The 20100-nt window shown below is 44.5% G+C and overlaps 1 protein-coding gene across 1 annotated transcript in view; it reads right to left on the bottom strand.

Moving 5' to 3' along the window:
* Positions 1-7521: 7521 nt before the first annotated feature.
* Positions 7522-20100, bottom strand: part of arhgef28a (Rho guanine nucleotide exchange factor (GEF) 28a) — a 35211-nt gene continuing 22632 nt past the window's right edge. Inside the window, exons 19-35 of the mRNA XM_070989378.1 lie at positions 19989-20049; positions 19727-19862; positions 19524-19639; positions 19170-19310; positions 18741-18991; positions 18525-18650; positions 18325-18442; positions 17951-18205; positions 17783-17859; positions 17427-17605; positions 17226-17317; positions 16933-17118; positions 15881-16116; positions 15088-15135; positions 13844-14362; positions 11689-11974; positions 7522-7789 (exon numbers count right to left, since the gene is read on the bottom strand). Coding sequence (XP_070845479.1) covers positions 7614-7789; positions 11689-11974; positions 13844-14362; positions 15088-15135; positions 15881-16116; positions 16933-17118; positions 17226-17317; positions 17427-17605; positions 17783-17859; positions 17951-18205; positions 18325-18442; positions 18525-18650; positions 18741-18991; positions 19170-19310; positions 19524-19639; positions 19727-19862; positions 19989-20049 — 3003 coding nt within the window. The 3' untranslated portion in view covers positions 7522-7613. The remainder of the gene's footprint in view (positions 7790-11688; positions 11975-13843; positions 14363-15087; positions 15136-15880; positions 16117-16932; positions 17119-17225; positions 17318-17426; positions 17606-17782; positions 17860-17950; positions 18206-18324; positions 18443-18524; positions 18651-18740; positions 18992-19169; positions 19311-19523; positions 19640-19726; positions 19863-19988; positions 20050-20100) is intronic.

Raw genomic sequence — 20100 nt, 5'->3', positions numbered from 1 at the left:
GCAGGCGGTGAACACGCTCTGACAGAAACATGAAAAATAATACGCCGTTCATGGCAGCAAAGCCTCCAACAGGTGCCATGACAGATGCTGCATGCATTTAAACACTATCCTCAAACTCAATTAAAAAACAAATCGTGAACATTTCAAAAAATGTCGGCCAACCAGAGTTTCAAGGTTTATGCGGATGGAAAATAAGTGTCGATGAGAGGAGGGAGAAAATGATAGAAGAGAAATGCAGTGTGGATATGGATCTTTTTTTTATTGATTTGTGCTCACCCTCTGGCAGTGTGATGGATTCAGAATCTATTAGAAGTCCACGAATTAGCAATTCCAACTTCCTTTTGGCATATCCTGTCCGATAACATTAATATGAAATACTTCTTCACCTGTAGCTGGTAGTAGAATTTTTCCCTTGTGAGGGCTCATGCATAAGTTTTGTCTCCTTCCACTGCGTCTTATCATCTTCCTACTTCATCTGAAGTGACGCCCCCACCTCGTTCGGGGGAAACGAGATTCAGATGTACGTCAGATGTGGCAGAAACGTGCCTTGTCAGTATTTCTGTTAATGTCTACGATAATTATTACCATCACTGTGAAGATGTCGTTTAGTTGTTTGATGTCGTTTAGTTGGAGTGCAGTGGTGGTTCTGATGAAACAGGCTTAATGATATCATAACAGTTCACATCCCCAGCACTACTAAACGACCGAATGTTAACCCCCTGCCACTGCCGAACTTTGTGGCCATCGAGTGAACATGCAGGCCTGAAGTAATTGCAAAAACGCTGTCTTCATGGCACACAGAAGGAACTTATTTGCAAATTTGCGGCTTTTAAAATCAATGCCCATCGTAACTCTGACTTACGACCTGGGCATTGGGCACTGGGATGTGTTTTTCCCAAAGCTCTGAAAAATCAAACTTGGCTTGGAAGCCGCTATAACACATACTTTTGCATTAACGATGGATCAGATGATAATGTGGATGTGTGTAGCTAGCTTCTAGACAAACCCAGTGATTATTATCGCCTGACTCTTCAGTCTCCCTCCGCTCTGAAGCGGAGTCTAGGAGCATCTTTCATCGTATTGTTCACAGTCTGCAGCTTTCCTGTTTGGATTCATCCTCACTGCTCTCGTTCAGCAAAAAACCCTGAAAACCCTCAGTATGTTGCATGCCTATAGTTGAACATTTAGCAGCTAAACAGCCAGATATTTCCCTCAGGAGACCAGAGCGGAGCTAAAAAGAGAGTCATTATTGGACTTTGCATTCTTCAAGTGGACACAAACACGACTCTGAATGAATGCTAATGATGCTCTGTATCTGCTGGAGGTGCAAATATTGTTCGCTCACAAGTTTGCTATAACTTAAAAGGTGATAATATGTCTGCGGTGTGTTCACTGCTGTTTCTGCTGTACCTAGGGGGCCAAAAAAATCAGGCACTGCACATTTAGCATAAAATATGTCTTTACCCAGAGCAGTTTGGGATTGTGTTTTACAGTGAGGGAAAACACTGTATGTGTGTTTCTGTTTGCAATATCATCATTTAACGTCAGCTTTTGTGACGCCTCAGTCTGGGAAAGCAGATTCAGATGTGTGTCAGATGTGGCAGATAAGGGCCCTGTCAGTACATCTGGTAATCCTTCAGATAATTCTTGCCTTTACCCTTTGGATGATGGATGTATATGTATGAAGTAACTTGGAGTTCAGTGGTGCCCCTGGATAAATGTGCGTTGCTGTTGAACTTATTTAGACTTATTTAGGCTGCTGGAAATCCACAAAACAGTCTCATAATAACAATGTTGGCAAGCCTATTAAATGCTGTGTTCACGTCACACAGAGGGAACATATTTGCCATTTTCCAGCTCGTAAAACCAGTGTCCAAGTCGTGACTCTGTTCAGCTGATGGATGTCTTTTTCCCAAAGCTCTCATATATCCAACTTGGCTTTACATAGTATGGAAATGTTTGAAAAGCAAACAAACGCAGGTGGCTTGTGTCAACCAGAGTTGATAATAACAAGGTAAATAAATCCCAGTAGCTAATTTTTGGGTAGCTATTCATTTCTGTTTCTAGAGTGATTTCCATTTATCTGCCTTTGGAGAGACATTCAATCTCAGGTTTAATTGCAGGATCCAACTGTAACTGCAAAATGTACATTTCACTAACTCATCAGAGGCATGATGAAGAATGTCTAGAAATGGCGTGAACTTGCATTCCACTGCTTTGAGGCTCCAACTTGTAGCTGTGACATTGAAGCTGTCTAATGTGTGAGCGCCGCATTTATTTTGGGGTAAACAGCAATGGCTTTGACACAGCTGCAGGAGAAGTGATGAGCGAGACCAATGAAATCCAAGGTCGAAAGTAAAGATCAGAGGATGTGTCACTTATAACGCCCCTGTAGAAGTATCTCTGCATTCTTTGCTAAGGCTGCAAAGATCCCTTATCAGCTTTGTTGAATCTGCACTGAAATATTTCGTCCCACCAAATGTATTGATAAATCAGGCAAAGTGTTGATAGTTAAACAAATATGCAGTAAGTTGTTACAGTCGGCGTAGATTTTCTCCTCTGGCTGCGGTTGTGAACGGTCTGTATATATATTGAGTCTAGCCTGTCACTATATTTCACCCCCAAGAGAAATCTAATAACCTGTATATGTGCTGTATATTGTTCAGGTTTCTCATAAAAGCATTCCTCACTGGGATAAGCTTTAATGGCTGTTATTTATATTTGGGCTGGGCAGGTTTATTCTGTGCGCCTACAGAAATCATTACACTTCCCCTTGGGAAAGGCTTCAGCAATGCATGTTTCACCCTGGCAGATGACTCAGCGATAATACATTTCTCCTTTATCGGTTTTTCCTTTGGTGCTATTGGTTACCTTCCACGGTGGTCATTAAAAAACAACTAGGGGAGACAGATCGCATACTGGGGTTTCTTTACTGTGTAATGAGGAAGGGACTACTTCTGGTTATTGAATCAGCACGGATTGAAGCCGAGGGAGTGAAACGCTAAAGAGCTATTAAGTATTTAACGCTATTTCAATGTGCAGCGTACACCTTTGGCTCCACTCTCAACAGAGCCAGAAGAGATCTCAATCAATAACTTAGTAATGTTAGCAGGGAATGATGTCAGAGACTGTCATCTGACCTGGAAATACCCGCATGGATGATTGGCGTTTACATCATTGTATGAGCGCACCAAACGGACAAACAAAGGCGCATCATGACATGCACACAAAAGGCTTGTGTGATAGTAAAATCTACTCTTCCCGTCTCTCTCTAAACCTTTCTGCCTTCTCTCTCTGTCAGACACAAACTCAAACAGCCGTGCCTTTGAGAGGTTTCCTTTAACCAGAGCTCAAAAACATTCAGAGGGACATAAAACAGGAACGTTTTGATTATACACATATATGTGGTCCATAAAATCATGGCAAAAGCTAGCAGTCGTTGCATACAAAGCATTTCAAAGCTGATCAGGTGAGGTGTCCCACTATGGGCTCAGAAAGAGCTGATTGAAGTGTGTGACCTTAATTTTAGATGATAAGCATAACTGATCCTTGAAGGGCTACCAGAAGTACAAAGAGGATCAAACTGAGGTCTGGCTACATCTCCACATGCTCTTGTGTGGAAGATCAGAGCGAAACAACAGACAAATGTATAAAAATGCATGAAAACATTTAAAAGAGATAAAAGAGATATGAGATAAAATAAAAATAGAATATCAGCCAGAGGAGTCAGGAGGAGTTATCGTGTGGTTACAGTGCAAAAATAGCCTCAAACTTAATAAAGCAGTGGTAAACAGAAAAACATTGATTTAGAAGAGGTTAGATTTAGAGCAGACCTCAGATCCACCAGAAGTTTGTTCCAGATTTGTGGTGCTGGGAAGCTAACGACGGCTTCGCTGTATTCTGTTCTAACCCTTGGAAGTAAACCAGTCCCAGATGACCTGAGAGGCCTGGAGGAGTTCATAATGCTGAAGCAGATGAGAGAGGTACTTTTGGCCTTGAGTGTTTTAAAATCAATCCTTTGAGACACTGAAAAGCAGCAGTAGTAGTAATAGAAGAAGAAGAAGGCACAAGCAAAGGTCTGAATAGCATTTGAGAAAATTCATGTTTGTTTACCCTTTAATCTAAATGATTCAGAATTTGGGTGTGAACGCAGGTTTTGTTCTGTCTTCCACACGGCTTGCTCAGATTTTGTTCATTTGGTCATTTTTAGCCTTTTACTCCACTCAAATATGCTACCAAGTAGTCTGTCTCTTGTGAAAAGGATTTAAATCAGTTCTTCTTGAGTCAGTTTAAAGTACGGTCTTTGGTACCACTGCCCTTGGAGTTAGAAGTAAATATTAACACCAGAATCCAGAAATATCCAGACCATCAAAATCAATGTAAATAATAGACTGTATTTATTAAAAGCATCAAAGAAGCTGACACGTATTTCTGTGGGCTGTAGATGGCTTAGAGGAGTTAGATAAAAAGATCTCTCATTCACTCTAACCTCATTCACCAGGCTGGAAATAGGAGGGGCTGATTAATCAAGAGTAAGGTCTAATCAAGCTTGAGTGTAGTTATTCAAATGAATACATGGTAATAGGTAGTTAAAGGGAAACTTCCCTCCATGTTGCCTGCACCAGAGCTCCCTGCTGATTTGCTGGCAATTTCCCCACAACATTTGACCACTCTGAGGCTGCTGTTCAAACGACATATTGTACATTTGTGTTTTTTGCATTCCCGCCTCCATGGACAGTCGCATCCAGAGAGGGAAGGCGAGGCAGCGTTGTTCAAATATAACTGCATTGCCTATTTCTCACCTCAAGTGTTTTCAGGAACATATTCTAGTGTCCTGTTTAGATGTCATATGGTAAAGTTTTCCTTGCTTGAAAATGGACGAGACAAAACCGATCATCGCCCGATTCGCAGTGCCTCACCCACCAGCTGGAGCGTTTAGCAGCACAGCGCAGGCCCAGTGCATTCTGGTCATTCTAAGTGGACTATAGGAATACTAAAGCTCCTTTTCCCCGGTCGTGTAGCAGCATTCTCAAAAATATTTCTTCTTTCTCCTGCATTGACAGCCCCGCTATACAATTTCCCTGCAAATGACATTTCATACAGCAAAATTTAATAAGTTACAACTCACAAAAGACTGACAAGGAATGGAGGCAGCATTTGTATGCAGCACCTCGTGAAATAGTAAGATGTGCACTGAGGATAGAGCAGGGATCCTGTTGATCTCAGACATCTGCTCTTATGTCTAAAAAGGAAGGAGCAACAGAGACACAGGTGGAGCATATGAAACACAATTGCTGTCAGGGAAAGCCTGAGAGCTCCATTTGAGGTCTCTGTTTTTATTTTTAGCCGTATACTTGAGAGACAGGCTTTGATTGTCTTTATACACATGCAAGTCTTGAGCATATTTAGAAATTTTAAGGAATGTAATGACCCAAAAGCTTGGTGAGAAAGCTGTTAGTTGCTACGCAGCAAATCGCATTTATCCAGTCCTGATGTGTTTTTTGTGATTGCGATTCAGAGGTGCAGTCGGACAGGAAGTCATTGACATTCATGCACCTGGCCTACCACCTGTCACTGCTGGCAACTGAACGGGCAGCTCACTCACACATCTGTTTACACTGCTGGAGACGCCTCACATTCAGACCATAAAACGGAGGTGATACTTGCACCCAAGCTGAACACTGTATTTGTATTTCAACCAATTTTTTATTGTACCGACACCTCCACAGAGCCCCGTTTCACAGCCTAAAGAAAAACAAAGCACTCTTTCAGGTTCAGTAAAAGGAATTTTATCAACACAGCCACGTCTGAGCACACAAGACGAGTGAACGGAAACACACCTGTTCATCTGTTCAAACACATATATGTACAATACAACCCTCCACAAAGTACTTCAAAACCTTCAAACTCTTTGTACTGTTTTAAATAAATAAAGGCACAAACATATATACATGGTACTAAAATCATATCAAAATACTGACACATACTGCCTTATTGGCCCATTAGCAAACTACAACAGTAATTAAGCAAATTTATCTTTTTTAGGATCTGTAAAAAACATCAAGAGACACCTAACGATTTGGCACAGAGACTTCTTTACACATAAAAATGCCCATCAGAGATAATATGTAAATAGACCACATGAATATTCAAGTGTAATAGTAGCCTCAAGTATTATTGACAAGGCAAATTCATATTGTTCTGGTACTTTGTTAAGCTAATTCAGGGACAGTATCTTCAACTCTTTACAGCTTGTTTGAAGTGAAGATGGACAGAAAATGATGAAGAGTCCGTGTAGGGGCTAAGTGAGGCTACAGTAAGGCACAGGGGTGCTTTGAGCTAAATGCTAATGTCAGCATGCTAACATGCTCACAATAACAGTGCTAGCATGCATAATGTTTACCGCGTTCGCCATCTTGCTTTAGGGTGTTACCACGCTAACGTTTGCTAATTAGCACTAAGCTCAAAGTACAGCTGAGGCTGATGGGAACGTCGTTTGTTTTTTGGGTATTTGGTCATAAACCAAAGCAGACGCTTGTCAGAGGATCACCAAAGATACTACAACTCCCTGAGTGGGCCATGATAGTCTCAACCAAATTTCATGACGGTCCTTCCAAACATTTTGTTCAAAAATATGACTGTTAAACTCAGTCAGGTTTAGGGTTAGATCACCAAAGTCATCCTCTGCATCCACGCTGCGAGAGTGGAAAAAATGACACGAGTGAAAGAAGTGTGTTATCTGCAATAATTCTACTGGTGCTTAAAATGGTTTGACCCGACATGTTTTCCTGCGCCACGGCTTCCTTTCACTTCTTCTCCTGATAGTTGTGCTCAAAACATGCTTTTCTTTAAGGCTCTGATAAAACTGACATATAAGCGCAGCTGCAGCATCTCTCTTCAAACCACATCTGTGCTTATTTCTCTTAACAAGAAAAACGTGCTACAGATGAAAAAAAAAAAAAATGGCTACAGACAGGGAGTCTAAAAACGTGGGACTGACGCTGTCACACCTCATCTTTCAATCCTAATGTTTTGTGCTTCACGTTCTGCTCGGCTTCTACATAAGCAGAGCCTGTCTGATAAATGAAAGAGGGGCAGTTTACTCCAACACAATCACCCACTAGAGACATGCAGCCTGATGTTTTGCTGATATTGGGTAGACGCTTTTTCTCCTTTTGAGGTAAATTTAATAAATAGAGCACTCGAGGGACAAGATACAGTATGCAGGGCGGGAAAAAGGAAGGAGCGTAAGAAGAAGAGTCGGGGAAAAGGGGAAAGGTGTTACTGCAGGGACCCAGTCAGTAAAGACCACACACACACACAAAAACATCCAGAAAATAAGGAGACACTGCACACCCAGTGCTGCCTCAAGCTAAGGTGCATGACAAATGTGAGATTCAGTCTGAAACAACCTGTGTGTCTCTATGTTTCTCTCTCCGTGTTTCCAGTAACTTTACACAAAACGATCTTTCAGATAGAAAAAAAACATGGCAAAGACTGGAAATGAAAAAGCTCTCTGAGGCGACCCTGGATCCAACCCTGACGCTTCGTGAACAGCTTTATCTCTTTCCAAATGCTGGGTCCGCTGCTGGGAGTCTGAAATTTGTCAGCATTCAGAGGTACACAATGGTTTCCTCGCTGCCCTCCTCGCCGCCGCTGTCAGTCTCCATGGAAACCTGCGCACCCAGGTCCAGCTGATGGTCAGCGGGATGCGGGAGCACCGGATACGGGTCAGCTCCGCTTGCTGTGGACGGCCAGCTCTCCCCAATGTAGCTGTGACTGTTATGATCTGAGTGGGCATGCAAAAAAAAAAACAAAAAAAACAAAAACAAATATTATACTCAGTGTAGAAGAAATACAGATGCTGATCACTGACCACATTCAAACTAAAGACTTCATCATTTACTAACCACTGATAAATAATCACCAGGATGGGACGTGTAGCACTTGTTTAATGAGCTCAGTCTAATTGTTTAGCCCACTCATCTAATCACTAACTGCATATAGATCAGCCACAGCTGCTGCAGCTCAGCCCGCCGCTCCCTCCTGCAGCCGAGCATGAGACGGAGAATGAAAACAAAAAGATTTTCATGCTATCCATCATTCCCCCTCTACTTAGAGGCGTCACTTTTATCATTATCTCTGTCAACACAATCAATCGGCAGCGATGACACCGGCCTCCTCGCTCTTGACGGCTAACAAGAAGGGATGAGGAAACGAGGGATCGGAGGGAGGGATGAAAAATCTTGTGGAGAGCAGCCTTCAATGAGATAACAAGGATTTAAACCCTTGAGTTGGCAAACACACTCGCTGCTGAAGTATTTTTGAGCAACATATTATAACCCAGCATCAGTGATGTTCCCTTTGAGGATCAATAACATTATTACTCAATTATAGGAGATCTGAGGGAGGATGTGTTTTTATAGGCGGTGTGTGGTTGAGAGTGTGTGTGTCTGTGCTTGCTCTCTTACATTTGTGTGCATAGTGGATGTTGTCTAGCATTAAGGCAGGTGTGCTGTCATGGTAACAGATGGCGTGAACTATAAATTGCCTCATTGTGTCCCTGTAGGAAAGCGTCTCTGTTTGATTAATTATATAAGAGTCTGTTAGAGTAGCTCTGTTAGCCACCATATAGGCCTGGGCTCTGATAGATGAGACATCAGTGTGCAGTCAGATGAGACAAACACTCAATCTCTGTCTGAGAGCTTCTTCCATGGAGTAATAAGATTTTTAGCATTATTAATATGTTACAATTCAGACAGCAGATGAAGGCTAGTTAAAGAAAACAACAGAAAACAGCATGTTTTTAGGACTGTAGAACATTTGAAGAGCAAAACATTGATGATCATACTGAATGTAAGGGTTTATTTCCTGTCCACATCAATGAGATGTGACAGCAGGATGGTAATGTTCAGGTGCAGAAAAATGCTGATAATTTGGCATGAGATGGTCTATTTTCTAAGAATGGCAGTTTAGAAAACAAAGGAGCTCATTTGAAAGGTTCTACATACGACATTCCCTGCAAAGCAGAAAATATCCCTCGACAGAAACAGTAATTTTTCCTTGTAAAAAACTCAAGTGAGTAACGTGTGTTTTATGTGATGATCTGGTGAAGTTGCTGTTTCTATCAATGGATTCTGGTGGCTTTGAGGAGAGCGAACCTGGAGCCTACATTACCCACGATGCACCTCAACTGCTGACATTTCAGTCAGAGATTCAGGTGTGTTATGCTAGTAGCAGCTAATGTAGCTGTTAGCCTCTAGCAGAGCTTACCATAGCTTTGTATCGCCACACCCCCAGATTTCTGACTTAAGTGACATCACTTGAGGCAGTTTTTCTTAGAATGCCACCAACTTTTGCATATGTTGCTGAACTGCTGATCCATTATGTTTATTATATTTAGTTTATGTCTGTTGTTTGTACTGTGTTTATTGTCTTGATTGGTGAGACAAATTTCCTGCTTTGGTAGAGCAAAAAGTTTCAATTGATAAGACTCTACTCTAGTCTTGATCTTAGTACTGAGCATTATTTAGTATAGTTTAGCCATGCTCTAGCCGGACGCTTTGTGAGTAGTCACAGATCAGGTCTGTGCATCGTGCAGCATACTGTACGAGGTGTGAATTAAGCTACATGCTGCAAACTGCACCAGTTTCCTCTCTCACGATGCTCTCATCCTTTGTGTGAAAATGCGAGGAACAAAAACCTGACACGACTCATCCAATGAGACATCGTTTCCGAGAATTCCATCCAACTGGTTCCCCGAGATTACATTATGCAAGGGCAAATTATGGAGATCCATTCAATGAAAAAAGGGTGTGTATTTCTGTGAGTGAGTGCATGAGAAGAAATCTTCACATGCTCAGGTGAGGATGAGAAGTGAGATCATATTTTGATCCGTGTGACTGACGGCACAATGGACAATTTGCATTTCAAAGAGATTACTTGTCTGTTCACACGAAAGAAAAAGAGATACCAGGTTCCTCCACATACCAGGCAGCATGTAGTCACAAAGGAGGGCTTAAAATCGGAGATTGCACATAAAATACTAAAATGAGTCCATACAGAGGTTTAAGTCTAATGAGAAATTATGTCAAGGTTGGGGAACATTATTCACTGTCATCGTAGACTCTCATGGGATCCACTGAGGAATGCATTGTGGGTAGCTGGAACGCACCCTGCGTTGTAGACTGCAGCCAAGCATACACCCCGGGCTAGTTAACAAGTGACTCAGGTTTCACTGGGGCTCGTGTGCGCTCAATAACGAGAGAAGGTTAATAAGCTGATCAATGAGGAAGAGATTGTGCTGCCAGCTAGAGCTGGTAAACAATACCAGGAAGTCAACGTCTGCAGCAGTTCAGGCTCAGGGTCGGGACGCATGCAACCTGTAATTTTCCCCACCTGCCTTGAATATGAGAATGAGCTCGCGCTTGACTGGGTTCGGAATGGGGACAGCGAACGTGAGAATGTAGCTGACACCTCTTGAGGGTAACGCAGATTAATGCGTGTCCGCATCTCTCATTCCCCTCCCAGTGCCACCCCCCCCCCCCCTTCGCCTGATGCGATGACAAGTCATGTTGTAATGAGTTTTATAAAGATTTTTACAGATCGATGTCCCAATCAGTCAGCCATCGCCTGTGAACTGTGAATCACATGCCGTTGTCTGCCCTGCCAGTCGATAGAGGAACCATTGATTTTTCCTTTCCTTTGGCAGGCGAGGGCCCCGGCTGGCTGCTGGTGCAGGTGGAGGTGGCGGGAAGGAGGGGTTTCTTTGTCAGGAGACACTGATTAACTCAGACGAAGGACAGACAAGGCCTCACCAGCCTTGAGAGCAGAGAGTGTGTGTACATATGAGGGTGAAACCAGTGCAGGCAGAGCGTTTGTTTACATTCTCACAGGTAGCAGATTTGTCACCTATGCTGAGCAGCAGAGACAGTAAGACAACAGCGCACGACTGTCCAATAAGAGCCACTAAGATCAGGATATTAAACATAACCAGCAATGAACATTAGTAACTGAGCTACTTCAGGCATTCATTAGCAGGTTTTTCTTGGCTAATTTCCCTTCACAGATGCTATCTGAAAGCAAAAAAACATCTTGAAACATCTTCTTATTAATATGCAAAAGCATGTAGTTTAGTTCTCACTGCTTCTCTGTAGCCGTCGTTTCTACCTTTACTGCTATAAAAGTTGGTATCTTTACAAAATTGTGTCTACACTAGAGCTGTAGCAATTAGCCAATCAATTGATTAGTCGCTGGAAATTTCCTTGTTTTTACCTCAAAGTTGGGGGTAGAGACCCCTTAAATGGGTCACAATTTCAATCTAAGGGGATCACACTTCCTTGAAAGGGATAAGACTACAGTGTTCTGAATTTTTGCTTTTTTGTGAAATATCAGACACTTCTTAGTGCCTCAAAAACATGGGGTGAGAAAATTTTGGGGTCAGACTTGTAACTGATAGACACATGTGATGCTAAGACACATGTAGACTGCTTTATTCTAAGAGGTGAGAAGATAAAAGCTCAGCAGAAACAGTTTCACATGAGAGTAAACTGAATATCTTTGGCTTTTGGACTGTTTGTTGGACAGAAAATGAGAATTTGAGTCGTAGTTGGCATTCGATTTTGTGTTTTGCTTTAAACATCCCCTCTGTAACAGATGATAATCCATGAACTTGGCTGTAATTCTTACCAGCGGGCATGTGCTGCAGCCCCAGCCTTCCTGCAGGGCTGTAGAGGTAGCCTGTCCCCATCACCCATCCCTGGGAGTCTGAGTGTGGACCGTGGGGAGTCTTAGCTATGGGGGTCTGTCTGTTGTTGGATCTTGCCAGCAGGGTGTTGAGACAGTTGTGCGTGCTGGGGTCATTTCTTTTGTGGTGGATGTGACGGTTGTTGACGCTGGTGCCGGCGAACGCAGCCTCGTTCACGAACACGGAGCCGTTACCCGCGTGGTCTCTGGACTGACTTTGGGCCGAGTCCTGAGGGCGAGAGCAAACACCATGGCCACATCAGCAACAGAAGGATGAAAACACTGCGAACAGACATTCAGATGAAGCTCACGTTCCCGAGTGGATGAGAGCTTCTAATGCAAGAATGATGATTGGATAGTTTCTACACATGTGAACGCATTCAGCAATGCACCTTTGAAATGCACTGATGCATTTGCATGAAGGAGCTGGGAATACATTTTATAATTCAACGGGTAAAACCTGTTAATAGACCTTCAGATCAATTTCTCTAAAACGCTAATTAAAAAGAATTACAAGGGCGGTTCACTCAAAATCAATTTTCCCAATTACCTCTAGTGGTATCTAGTATAATACATCTCCAGATAATAGATATGTACAGTAGATCATTTTAGGTTTTTTTTGCCAGGTTTTCACATATCCATCTCTGCCATTTCAGCCTCCACATACAATAGAAGTGAATGGAATTTCACTTAGATGCTCACAGCATTGAAAAATTACTTACTCTGAATAGGCTTCACTGTTTTTTTTAAAAGGGAATACTGTCCTGACTAATGAGTGAAAAGATGATTTGCTGTCATTTTTCAATGCTTTGAACATCACGAACAACTCTCCATTGGACTGTTGAAGAGGCAAAACTGTCAGAGGTGGATATCTCAAACCCTGGATGAATAAATCTAAAAAGGCATGGTCAGATACAGCTAGAGGTAAGTGGAAAAATAGTCATTTGGGTGGACTGACCCTTGAATGTACTGTGAAAGGTGTCCATGCTGCAGCTTGCTTCAGGCTCCTCCTGTCCTCTACTAACACCCTTTCTCCCCCTGTCCCATCTTCACGTCAACATGGCCTCCTTTCCTCTGCTGAGCGGAGGCAACACAGCTAATTAGAAACGACCTGAGAGCTGGTGTGTGTGTGTGCGCATATGTGTGTACGTCATTCGATCTGACTGACCCTGTGAACCGCTGCCTCTGGCTAAAGCATTAGCATGGGAACATTAGGACCTCCGCTGCCTCCGCACGGCTTTGTCAGACCGCTGCTGTTAGAGCAGCCTCCACACCGACTAAAATAGATGAATGGAAATAAATAAGTCTGCAAACAGCGAAGAGAGCTTCATCACGTCTAGCCTGTGAAAGCCCAAGGTGGCGTGTAAATTAATGAGGGAGAGAGGGAATATCGTAAGCCGAGGCTGCTCATTTGTCTGTCCATTCGAGTGCTCTCTGCGTGCGTCTTTTGAACAGTCGCACCTGCTGAACTGAGCCCTACCCAGCACAGGCTCACGTACATGTATGTGCTATATTGGTTTCACCACCGCTGCCTGTGCACATGAGGTACATGGAGACTTAAAGGGCACGGAGAACAGTGCAGCCTTTATCCTCCATGCCCTCCAGCTGCGGGGGACATTTCACTGTAGTGCTTTTCAAACAAAGTGTTGATAATTTAAGTCCTTTCCGACACGATTGATTGGTTTCTTGGGCTGCGTGCTTCTGGTTTTAATTATTTTGTCGGAGCTTTTATTTGCAGCGGTTTAATTATCATTAATCATTAAGATGTTTATTGGTGAGCGGAGCTGCTGGAGCACTAAGACAAATGATGCTGAAATTGCTCTCATTATCGTAGGTCGTATATCAAGAGGGGATTGAGCGGCTGAGTGTAAATGAGTGAACCCATGTAACTCAGGCCGATAGCTGTCTGAGAAAAGCTTCTCATTAATGACTTGAGCCAAGAAATACTCCATTGACACTTCCTATCTACCTCGCACTCGTGTATGGGTCAAGGGCTTCGGTCAGGAGCATTACTGAGCGTCTAACGTCGCCAGTTAAATAGAAGTTATTGAAAATCCATAGACAGAAGAAACAGTTGTCAGCTGTGTGGCCCCCCCACCTGCTGCCCATCTAGAGGGATGACCATGTGAGGAATCTCGGTGGGCAGACTCCTCTGCCGGCCGTGCCTCCAGGTCTGGAGCAGCTTTTGCTGGTTCTCCAGCCGCTCGCGCTCCTTCTCCACATTCCTCTGGCCCTCCCTGAGCCGCTCCAGGCTCTGCTGGTACTCCGCCAGCTGCTCGTCCAACTCTTCCCTTTCCCGCCTCAGCCTCTCCGCCTCCAGGTGGCACTGCCTCTCCCTCTCCTCCAGTCTGCTCTCCTGCTCCCCCTGCTGGCTCTCCCTGGCCTGGCACTCCCTCTCCCAGCGCTCCCTCTCTTGGCGTAGCCGGTCCTGGAGCCGCTGAGCCGCCGCCACCTCCTCCTTCTGTTTCTCTAAGTTGCGCTGCTTCTCCTGTTCTTGTAAGGTGTTGCCTCGGACGCTTGGAAGGTGCGGCCGCTGGGCCCGGGGGGAGGGGCGCCCGCTCTCTTGGAGGAGGAGCCTCTGGACCTCATAGCAGCTGTCCTGGATGGTCACTGTGGCCTGGCACAGAAGGGGACAGGCAGAGAGATGGGCTTCATGAGAATGCAAAGGCTCTGCCATCAGTTCAACCACAGGAGCATCCTCACAACACGCTGTGGAGAAGGTGATTTGAATGGCAAAATGAAACGGAAATCATGATCAGGCTCTGCTGGGTGTTAGACAACAGGATCTCTTTATAAGGTGAATGATCCCACCGCTTCTGGTAGGACTGCGGTCATCAGGTTCATACACAATAACTTTGAATATGAAAATATCATTGAGATTAAACCATCAACCTCACACATACAGGCAAAAGTGCGCACACACATGCCCTGATGCAAATTTACAGATGTGTTCTCTGTGCACAAATTTACATTTTATACCAAATCCTGAACAGTGTGTGTATGTGTGTATGTGTGTGGGTGTGTAGGTGTGTGTGTGTGTGTGAACACTGAAACAAAAGACCCTCATATGTCTCTAAGCAGGAAGAAGATCAGTAGGATTCTCCCTCCTGTTGCACACCACCTTTGGCTTCAAACAGCCGAGCGCAGAGCTGCTCCCGTTGACTGCAGCCGGAGCGTACAGGCACATTAAAGCCTTTTCTTCACTGAGTGTGATACTAACGTAGCATGTTGTTCTCAGTAAGAACAGAAGAGGTTTGTTTGCTGGTTTGCAGATCAGATAATTGTAGAAGTGTGGGCTGGAAGCAGAAGAAGAAGAGGCTGTTTCCTGAGTAATGCACTCACCTGCAGACTGTAGAGTAACTGGGTCAGGCTTTGGACACTTTGAGCAACCTGTTAATGGACAAAATCACACACGGCATGCAGATTAACAAGCCTGAAGATTTCATGGAAATGTCACATTTCTGCTGCTGCTGAGTAACACTTTACAGTCTACTCACAGTGAAGTCAAAACACTTCATGGGAAGCGAATGGAGAGGCAAGATTTGAAGTTGCATTCATGCAGCATTTGCGCCCCCTTGAGGCCACAAGGTGTGCTAGCACACTGTTCGATGTTAAATTATCACATTGCAGTTGATAAGAAAATTATTCTCTTATTGGTGTCATTTACCTCACAGGTCACAAAAAGCTGCAAACGGTAGCACAACGCTGGCATGGTAATTGGAATAAGTCTCCATATCCATTTTTAATGGCGCAATACCGTTGGGAACTAAATGGACCTCTTCCTTTATTATGAGCTTATCAATGATTCATCACATTAAGACTGAAATGTAATTCTAATAGGCTGCACTGAATTATTAAAACAACTGTTGGCAATCTTGAGCCACAGTTGTGAAGAAATGGAGAGGTGACGTTGAGATGCAGGCTGTAAGAGGCTGTAATGACCTATAATACCCCTGCAATACGAGTGTACCTCCACCACCACAACTGCAGTCATGGAAAAACATTATATCAAATTGCTGCATCAATATTTAACTCAAAAACACCTATTTAATCCGCAATCTTTATTTATATGATAGGGTCATACAAGAATCGCTCTAAGCTAAATACATTTTAGATACTAGAAACTGTGCTGTACCTTGATGTTGATGTCATTGTAGTCTGTGTTTTGCAAAAGAGTCGGGGACTCCAGCACGAAGGCCTCAGTCCAGCTCCCCTCGCTGCCCTCTGGGTTTTCAGGTGAGGCCTCCAAGTCTGAGGGCGGCTGCGCAGGTGGAGCAGGACTGACAGGAAACACGGAGTCCGTGTCCGAGTCCGAGCTTTGACTCGATGGACAGCAGGCCCTGGATGACAGAGTGGCTTTCAGGTTCTCAGCTGGGAAGCAAAAGAAAAAAGAGCAAATGTGAAACTAAGACTTGGTCCTCAGGGACAAAACAAATGCTGCTGGTAGAAATGGTGTCTCAACATTTCCTGAGCCTGGCCCTTTAATATCTTTATGCTCATGAGACATTGTTTGAGAGATCATGAGTTGAAGTTGAAGTGGATTGCTCTGCTGTCACATCATACCTGAGAAAAATCATACCACATATATTACCACCTTTAAAATACCCTGCAACCAATCAGTGGCATAAACTGTGAAGAAACTCACCTCTGTCTCTAGATAATTACGTGAACAATATATGAAATACTGGAAAATAACTATCATTACATTGAAAGATGTTTGACATTAACCACTAATTTATACTACACTTAACTTCAGCAGCCCCTTTTTTAGCAGCTAGAAGCATTAATAAACATTTAATAGATGGTTTATAACACACTGAAATGTGGGTTTTACAGTGTTCATTTAGGTATTACAGCTTCTCCTGTGGACATCTGTAAGTATATATAGGAATGTATACTTCTATAGTAAAACACAGTAGGAATAATATAAAATATGTCTTCATTGTATAGAAAGTAATAACTGTTGACAAATATTGTACATTAATACACACTTAAAGCTGTCCTTCTGTTTGTCTAATACTTATGAATACAAACCACGCGTTCAAAGTAAAGCATCACTGTTGTAAGAAAATCTTGCAAACCACAATTTAATATCTATTTTTTCCTCACATTCATGTTCCGTGTTTTCTAAAATCAAGCATTGTACATCTGTTTGGCCCTGCAGCGTACAGTATTTTTCAGTCTCACCCTCTTGCAGAGCTGCAGTCAGCAACACGGCGGCCTGGGGCAGCTCCTCCGAGTGCGGCTGGACGAGCAGTCGCGCCTCGGCCGGCGAAGCGTCCGTCCTCCCACTCAGAGCAGAGAGCTCTGCGAAGACCTGCAGCTTCTCCTCCAGGCTGGAGCAGATCTGCTGGTCCCGGCTCGACAGGCTCTCTGATGCACACAGATGAAGCATCGTGAAGTGTGAACTCGGGGGCAGAAAACAGTCAAGGGCATGAATATAAAACAACACAGAAATGACGTCACAGGTTTCCAAATACCTTGGAACTTGTGGATCTTCTGAATACGAGCCTCAGCAGCTCGTTTCTCCTCCTCAGACTCGCTCGTGTATTCCTCTTCTTCCTCAGGGCAGCTGAGCAGAGAAAACATTACACAGTTCACAAATAGTGAAGGATGTGCATCTCAACATCCTCCTCCTCCTCCTCCTCCTCCTCCTCCTCCTCCTCACACATCAAACACACCTCTCCACGGCCTCTCTGATGAGCCTCATCCAGGTGTTTCGTTCCTCTTTGGATGATGTGTGCACCTCATACATTTCTGGGCCAGCGGCTGATGCGCTGATCAGAAACATCCCCCTCTCCTCATTGGCTACTTCTCGCACTATTAGCTTCTGCAGGGCGATGACTGGAGGCTTCTGATCCTGAAGCACAGTAATGATGGAGGAAACATATAGAATGTGAAGAGTATGTGATTTCATCTGATAACGAACTTAAAACTGAACGGGTAATAAAGTGTAGAGTCGTAACAGAGCCACAGCTGATTGCTGTTGCAGGTATTCGTCTCTGAGATGAATCCCATGTAACTAATGAGTGCGTACCACAGTGGCAAAGGTATACTTCTGGTCTTTTTCTTGCAGGAAGATGAGTGTATCTGTGAGAAGCAGCGCCAGAACATCTGTGGACATGAGGATAAGCAGGAAAACGTGTTAAAAAGGCGCAAAAATAACATGCAAACAATACATACAGGAAGTACATGCCGGCGTCACCTTTCAGCCGGCCCGTGGCGGTCTTCCACAGCAGCAGGCCCTGGTGCTTGAGCGTCTGTCCAGGCCCCATCATGTCCTGCTTGCGGAAGGTGTGACCGTTCTTCAGCTTGGCCGCGCTGCGGTTCTCCATTCGGTGCCACACTTCCTGTAACCTCTGATGCCGCTCGTACTCGCTGACGCTGAGGTCCACGGCTGCGATCACCTCCCGAATCTGAGCCAGCGCTTTGGAGAGGTCGGCGTGCTCGTCCGTTTCCTCTGAGGGGTCAGGACGGAGAAACGCATGAAGACTGGAAGAGCGTCTTGTTTAATTGAACATTTTCAACTGAAACGCTGCCTGTGAGCGTGCAGCCAGCAGAGGGCAGCACATGACTGACCTTGAGTATGTTGTAAGATCCTCTCCAGCAGCACCGGGTACTTTGTAATCCTTTGGGTTACCAGCAAGATGCACTCTGGGATCTCCCTCCGCTTCACCAAAGAATTATTGCCTTGTTGCTTGAAAAAGTAGCACCAACAGTTCAGCTACATGTCCCTGAGCAGACTGTTATTAGAGTTAAAACAGGATACAGTTCAGTACCTTGATGAAGCTCTGAAATCTCTTGTTATGCTGCTGGAGCTCTTTGAAAAAGCTGACGGCTTCGTTGTGACGGCTGCAGAATTCTCCATACACCTGCTTCATTTTCTCTCTATTCTCATCTGAAAACTGCACAGAAACATATGCATTGATCCACAGCGTCACTAGTTTCCATCTTATTACACCGCAGAGAAAAGTAGTCCCAAGAGACCAGCTGACCTGTTGGAGCAGGACGTCCCCTATTCGCTGGATGAGGTAGTTCTTGTGTCCCTGTGGTCGGGCGGAGCTGTGCCGCCGCTCCTTCATGGCGGCGAAGAAGGCGTGGTGGAAGAGCAGCAGCTGGTCCAGACAGGGGAAGACACGCTCCACCGCCTCCGTATCCAGCTGCACTTCCTCCTTCATACCTCGCCGGAAAACCTCGGCCATGATGTGCAGCGTCTGAAGGTGGTGAAGCTCAGTCTGCATCAGCTCTGCATCACGGGTTCAAACAGTCACAGAGAAGCGTGGATTACATCGCACCAGAGAGCTCATCAGTTACCCAATCGTGACAATTTATGATAATGATGTGTGGTTACAGCAAATTTATGCATGAAATACAGGCGCTGGCAGAAAACGACACATTCCAGTGGTCTTCTCACAGCTGCTTACCGTAGATAACATCCTGCCTCTTGACAGCTCGTTTGTCCTGCTTCTTGCAGAACTTGTGCTCCACTGTCAGACTCCACGACTCGGCCTCGTAATCCACAGCGTCGGCCGACATGTCACTGTGGATGTGTGCGTCCACGTAGTCTGTGGAGGGAGAAACAGAAGTGTCATGAATCAGCGTTCAGAACTTTCACTCAGCTTAATGTACTGAAAGGAGTCTTAATACACATTTACAAATACATCAGCCCAACTTGAAGTAATGTCAGTATTCTACACACTAAAACTGGAAACTGATCTGCTCCTTTTTAGTCATTTGATCATGGAAATGTGCAACATTTAGCCTCATTCATCACTGACCTTCTCCGAAGGACGAGTCAGTGGAGGTGGAGGACAGTGGAGTCGGCAGGAGCTCTTCTGATCGGCTGGTCACCTTCAAGGCATCAAACTCCATCTCTGAGCTCTCACTGAGTCGACTGTTACACAGAGCAGAATATGGATAAGCCTTAGAGTAATTACCAATATCACCTCACGTCATTAACGAAGTATGAGAGCTTTACGACCTGTCGCTGTTCGGAAAACTCCCAGAGAGGGGGCATGACTGGGTCGCAGTGTCTTTCCTCTCCTTGGGGGCCATGATGGGGAGCGAGGTAGAGATGGGGATGACGCACTGAGGAGGATTCTCTCTCACAGTGAAATCTGTGGCAGAAGCAAAGAGAATTCACAATAACCACCCGAGCGCGACCGCAGGGGAACAGGAACTGTCACCCGCAGCACTGCGAGTGCTTGACAGCAGGACTGTCGACCGTCGTGGTCTGAACTCACTCTGCGGGAGGGATGCTGTCCTGTTCTTCACCATGGCGACCGCATACTTATCCTGAAGTTTCTAAGTAATACAAATGAGAGAGGGTACAGCATATAAACAACTGACACAAGG

The sequence above is a fragment of the Chaetodon trifascialis genome, chromosome 20, assembly GCF_039877785.1.
Source record: "Chaetodon trifascialis isolate fChaTrf1 chromosome 20, fChaTrf1.hap1, whole genome shotgun sequence".
NCBI classification, from domain to species: Eukaryota; Metazoa; Chordata; class Actinopteri; order Chaetodontiformes; family Chaetodontidae; genus Chaetodon; species Chaetodon trifascialis.
The sequence above is the reverse complement of the archived record's forward strand: the minus strand, read 5'-3'. Positions and strand labels throughout refer to the sequence as shown.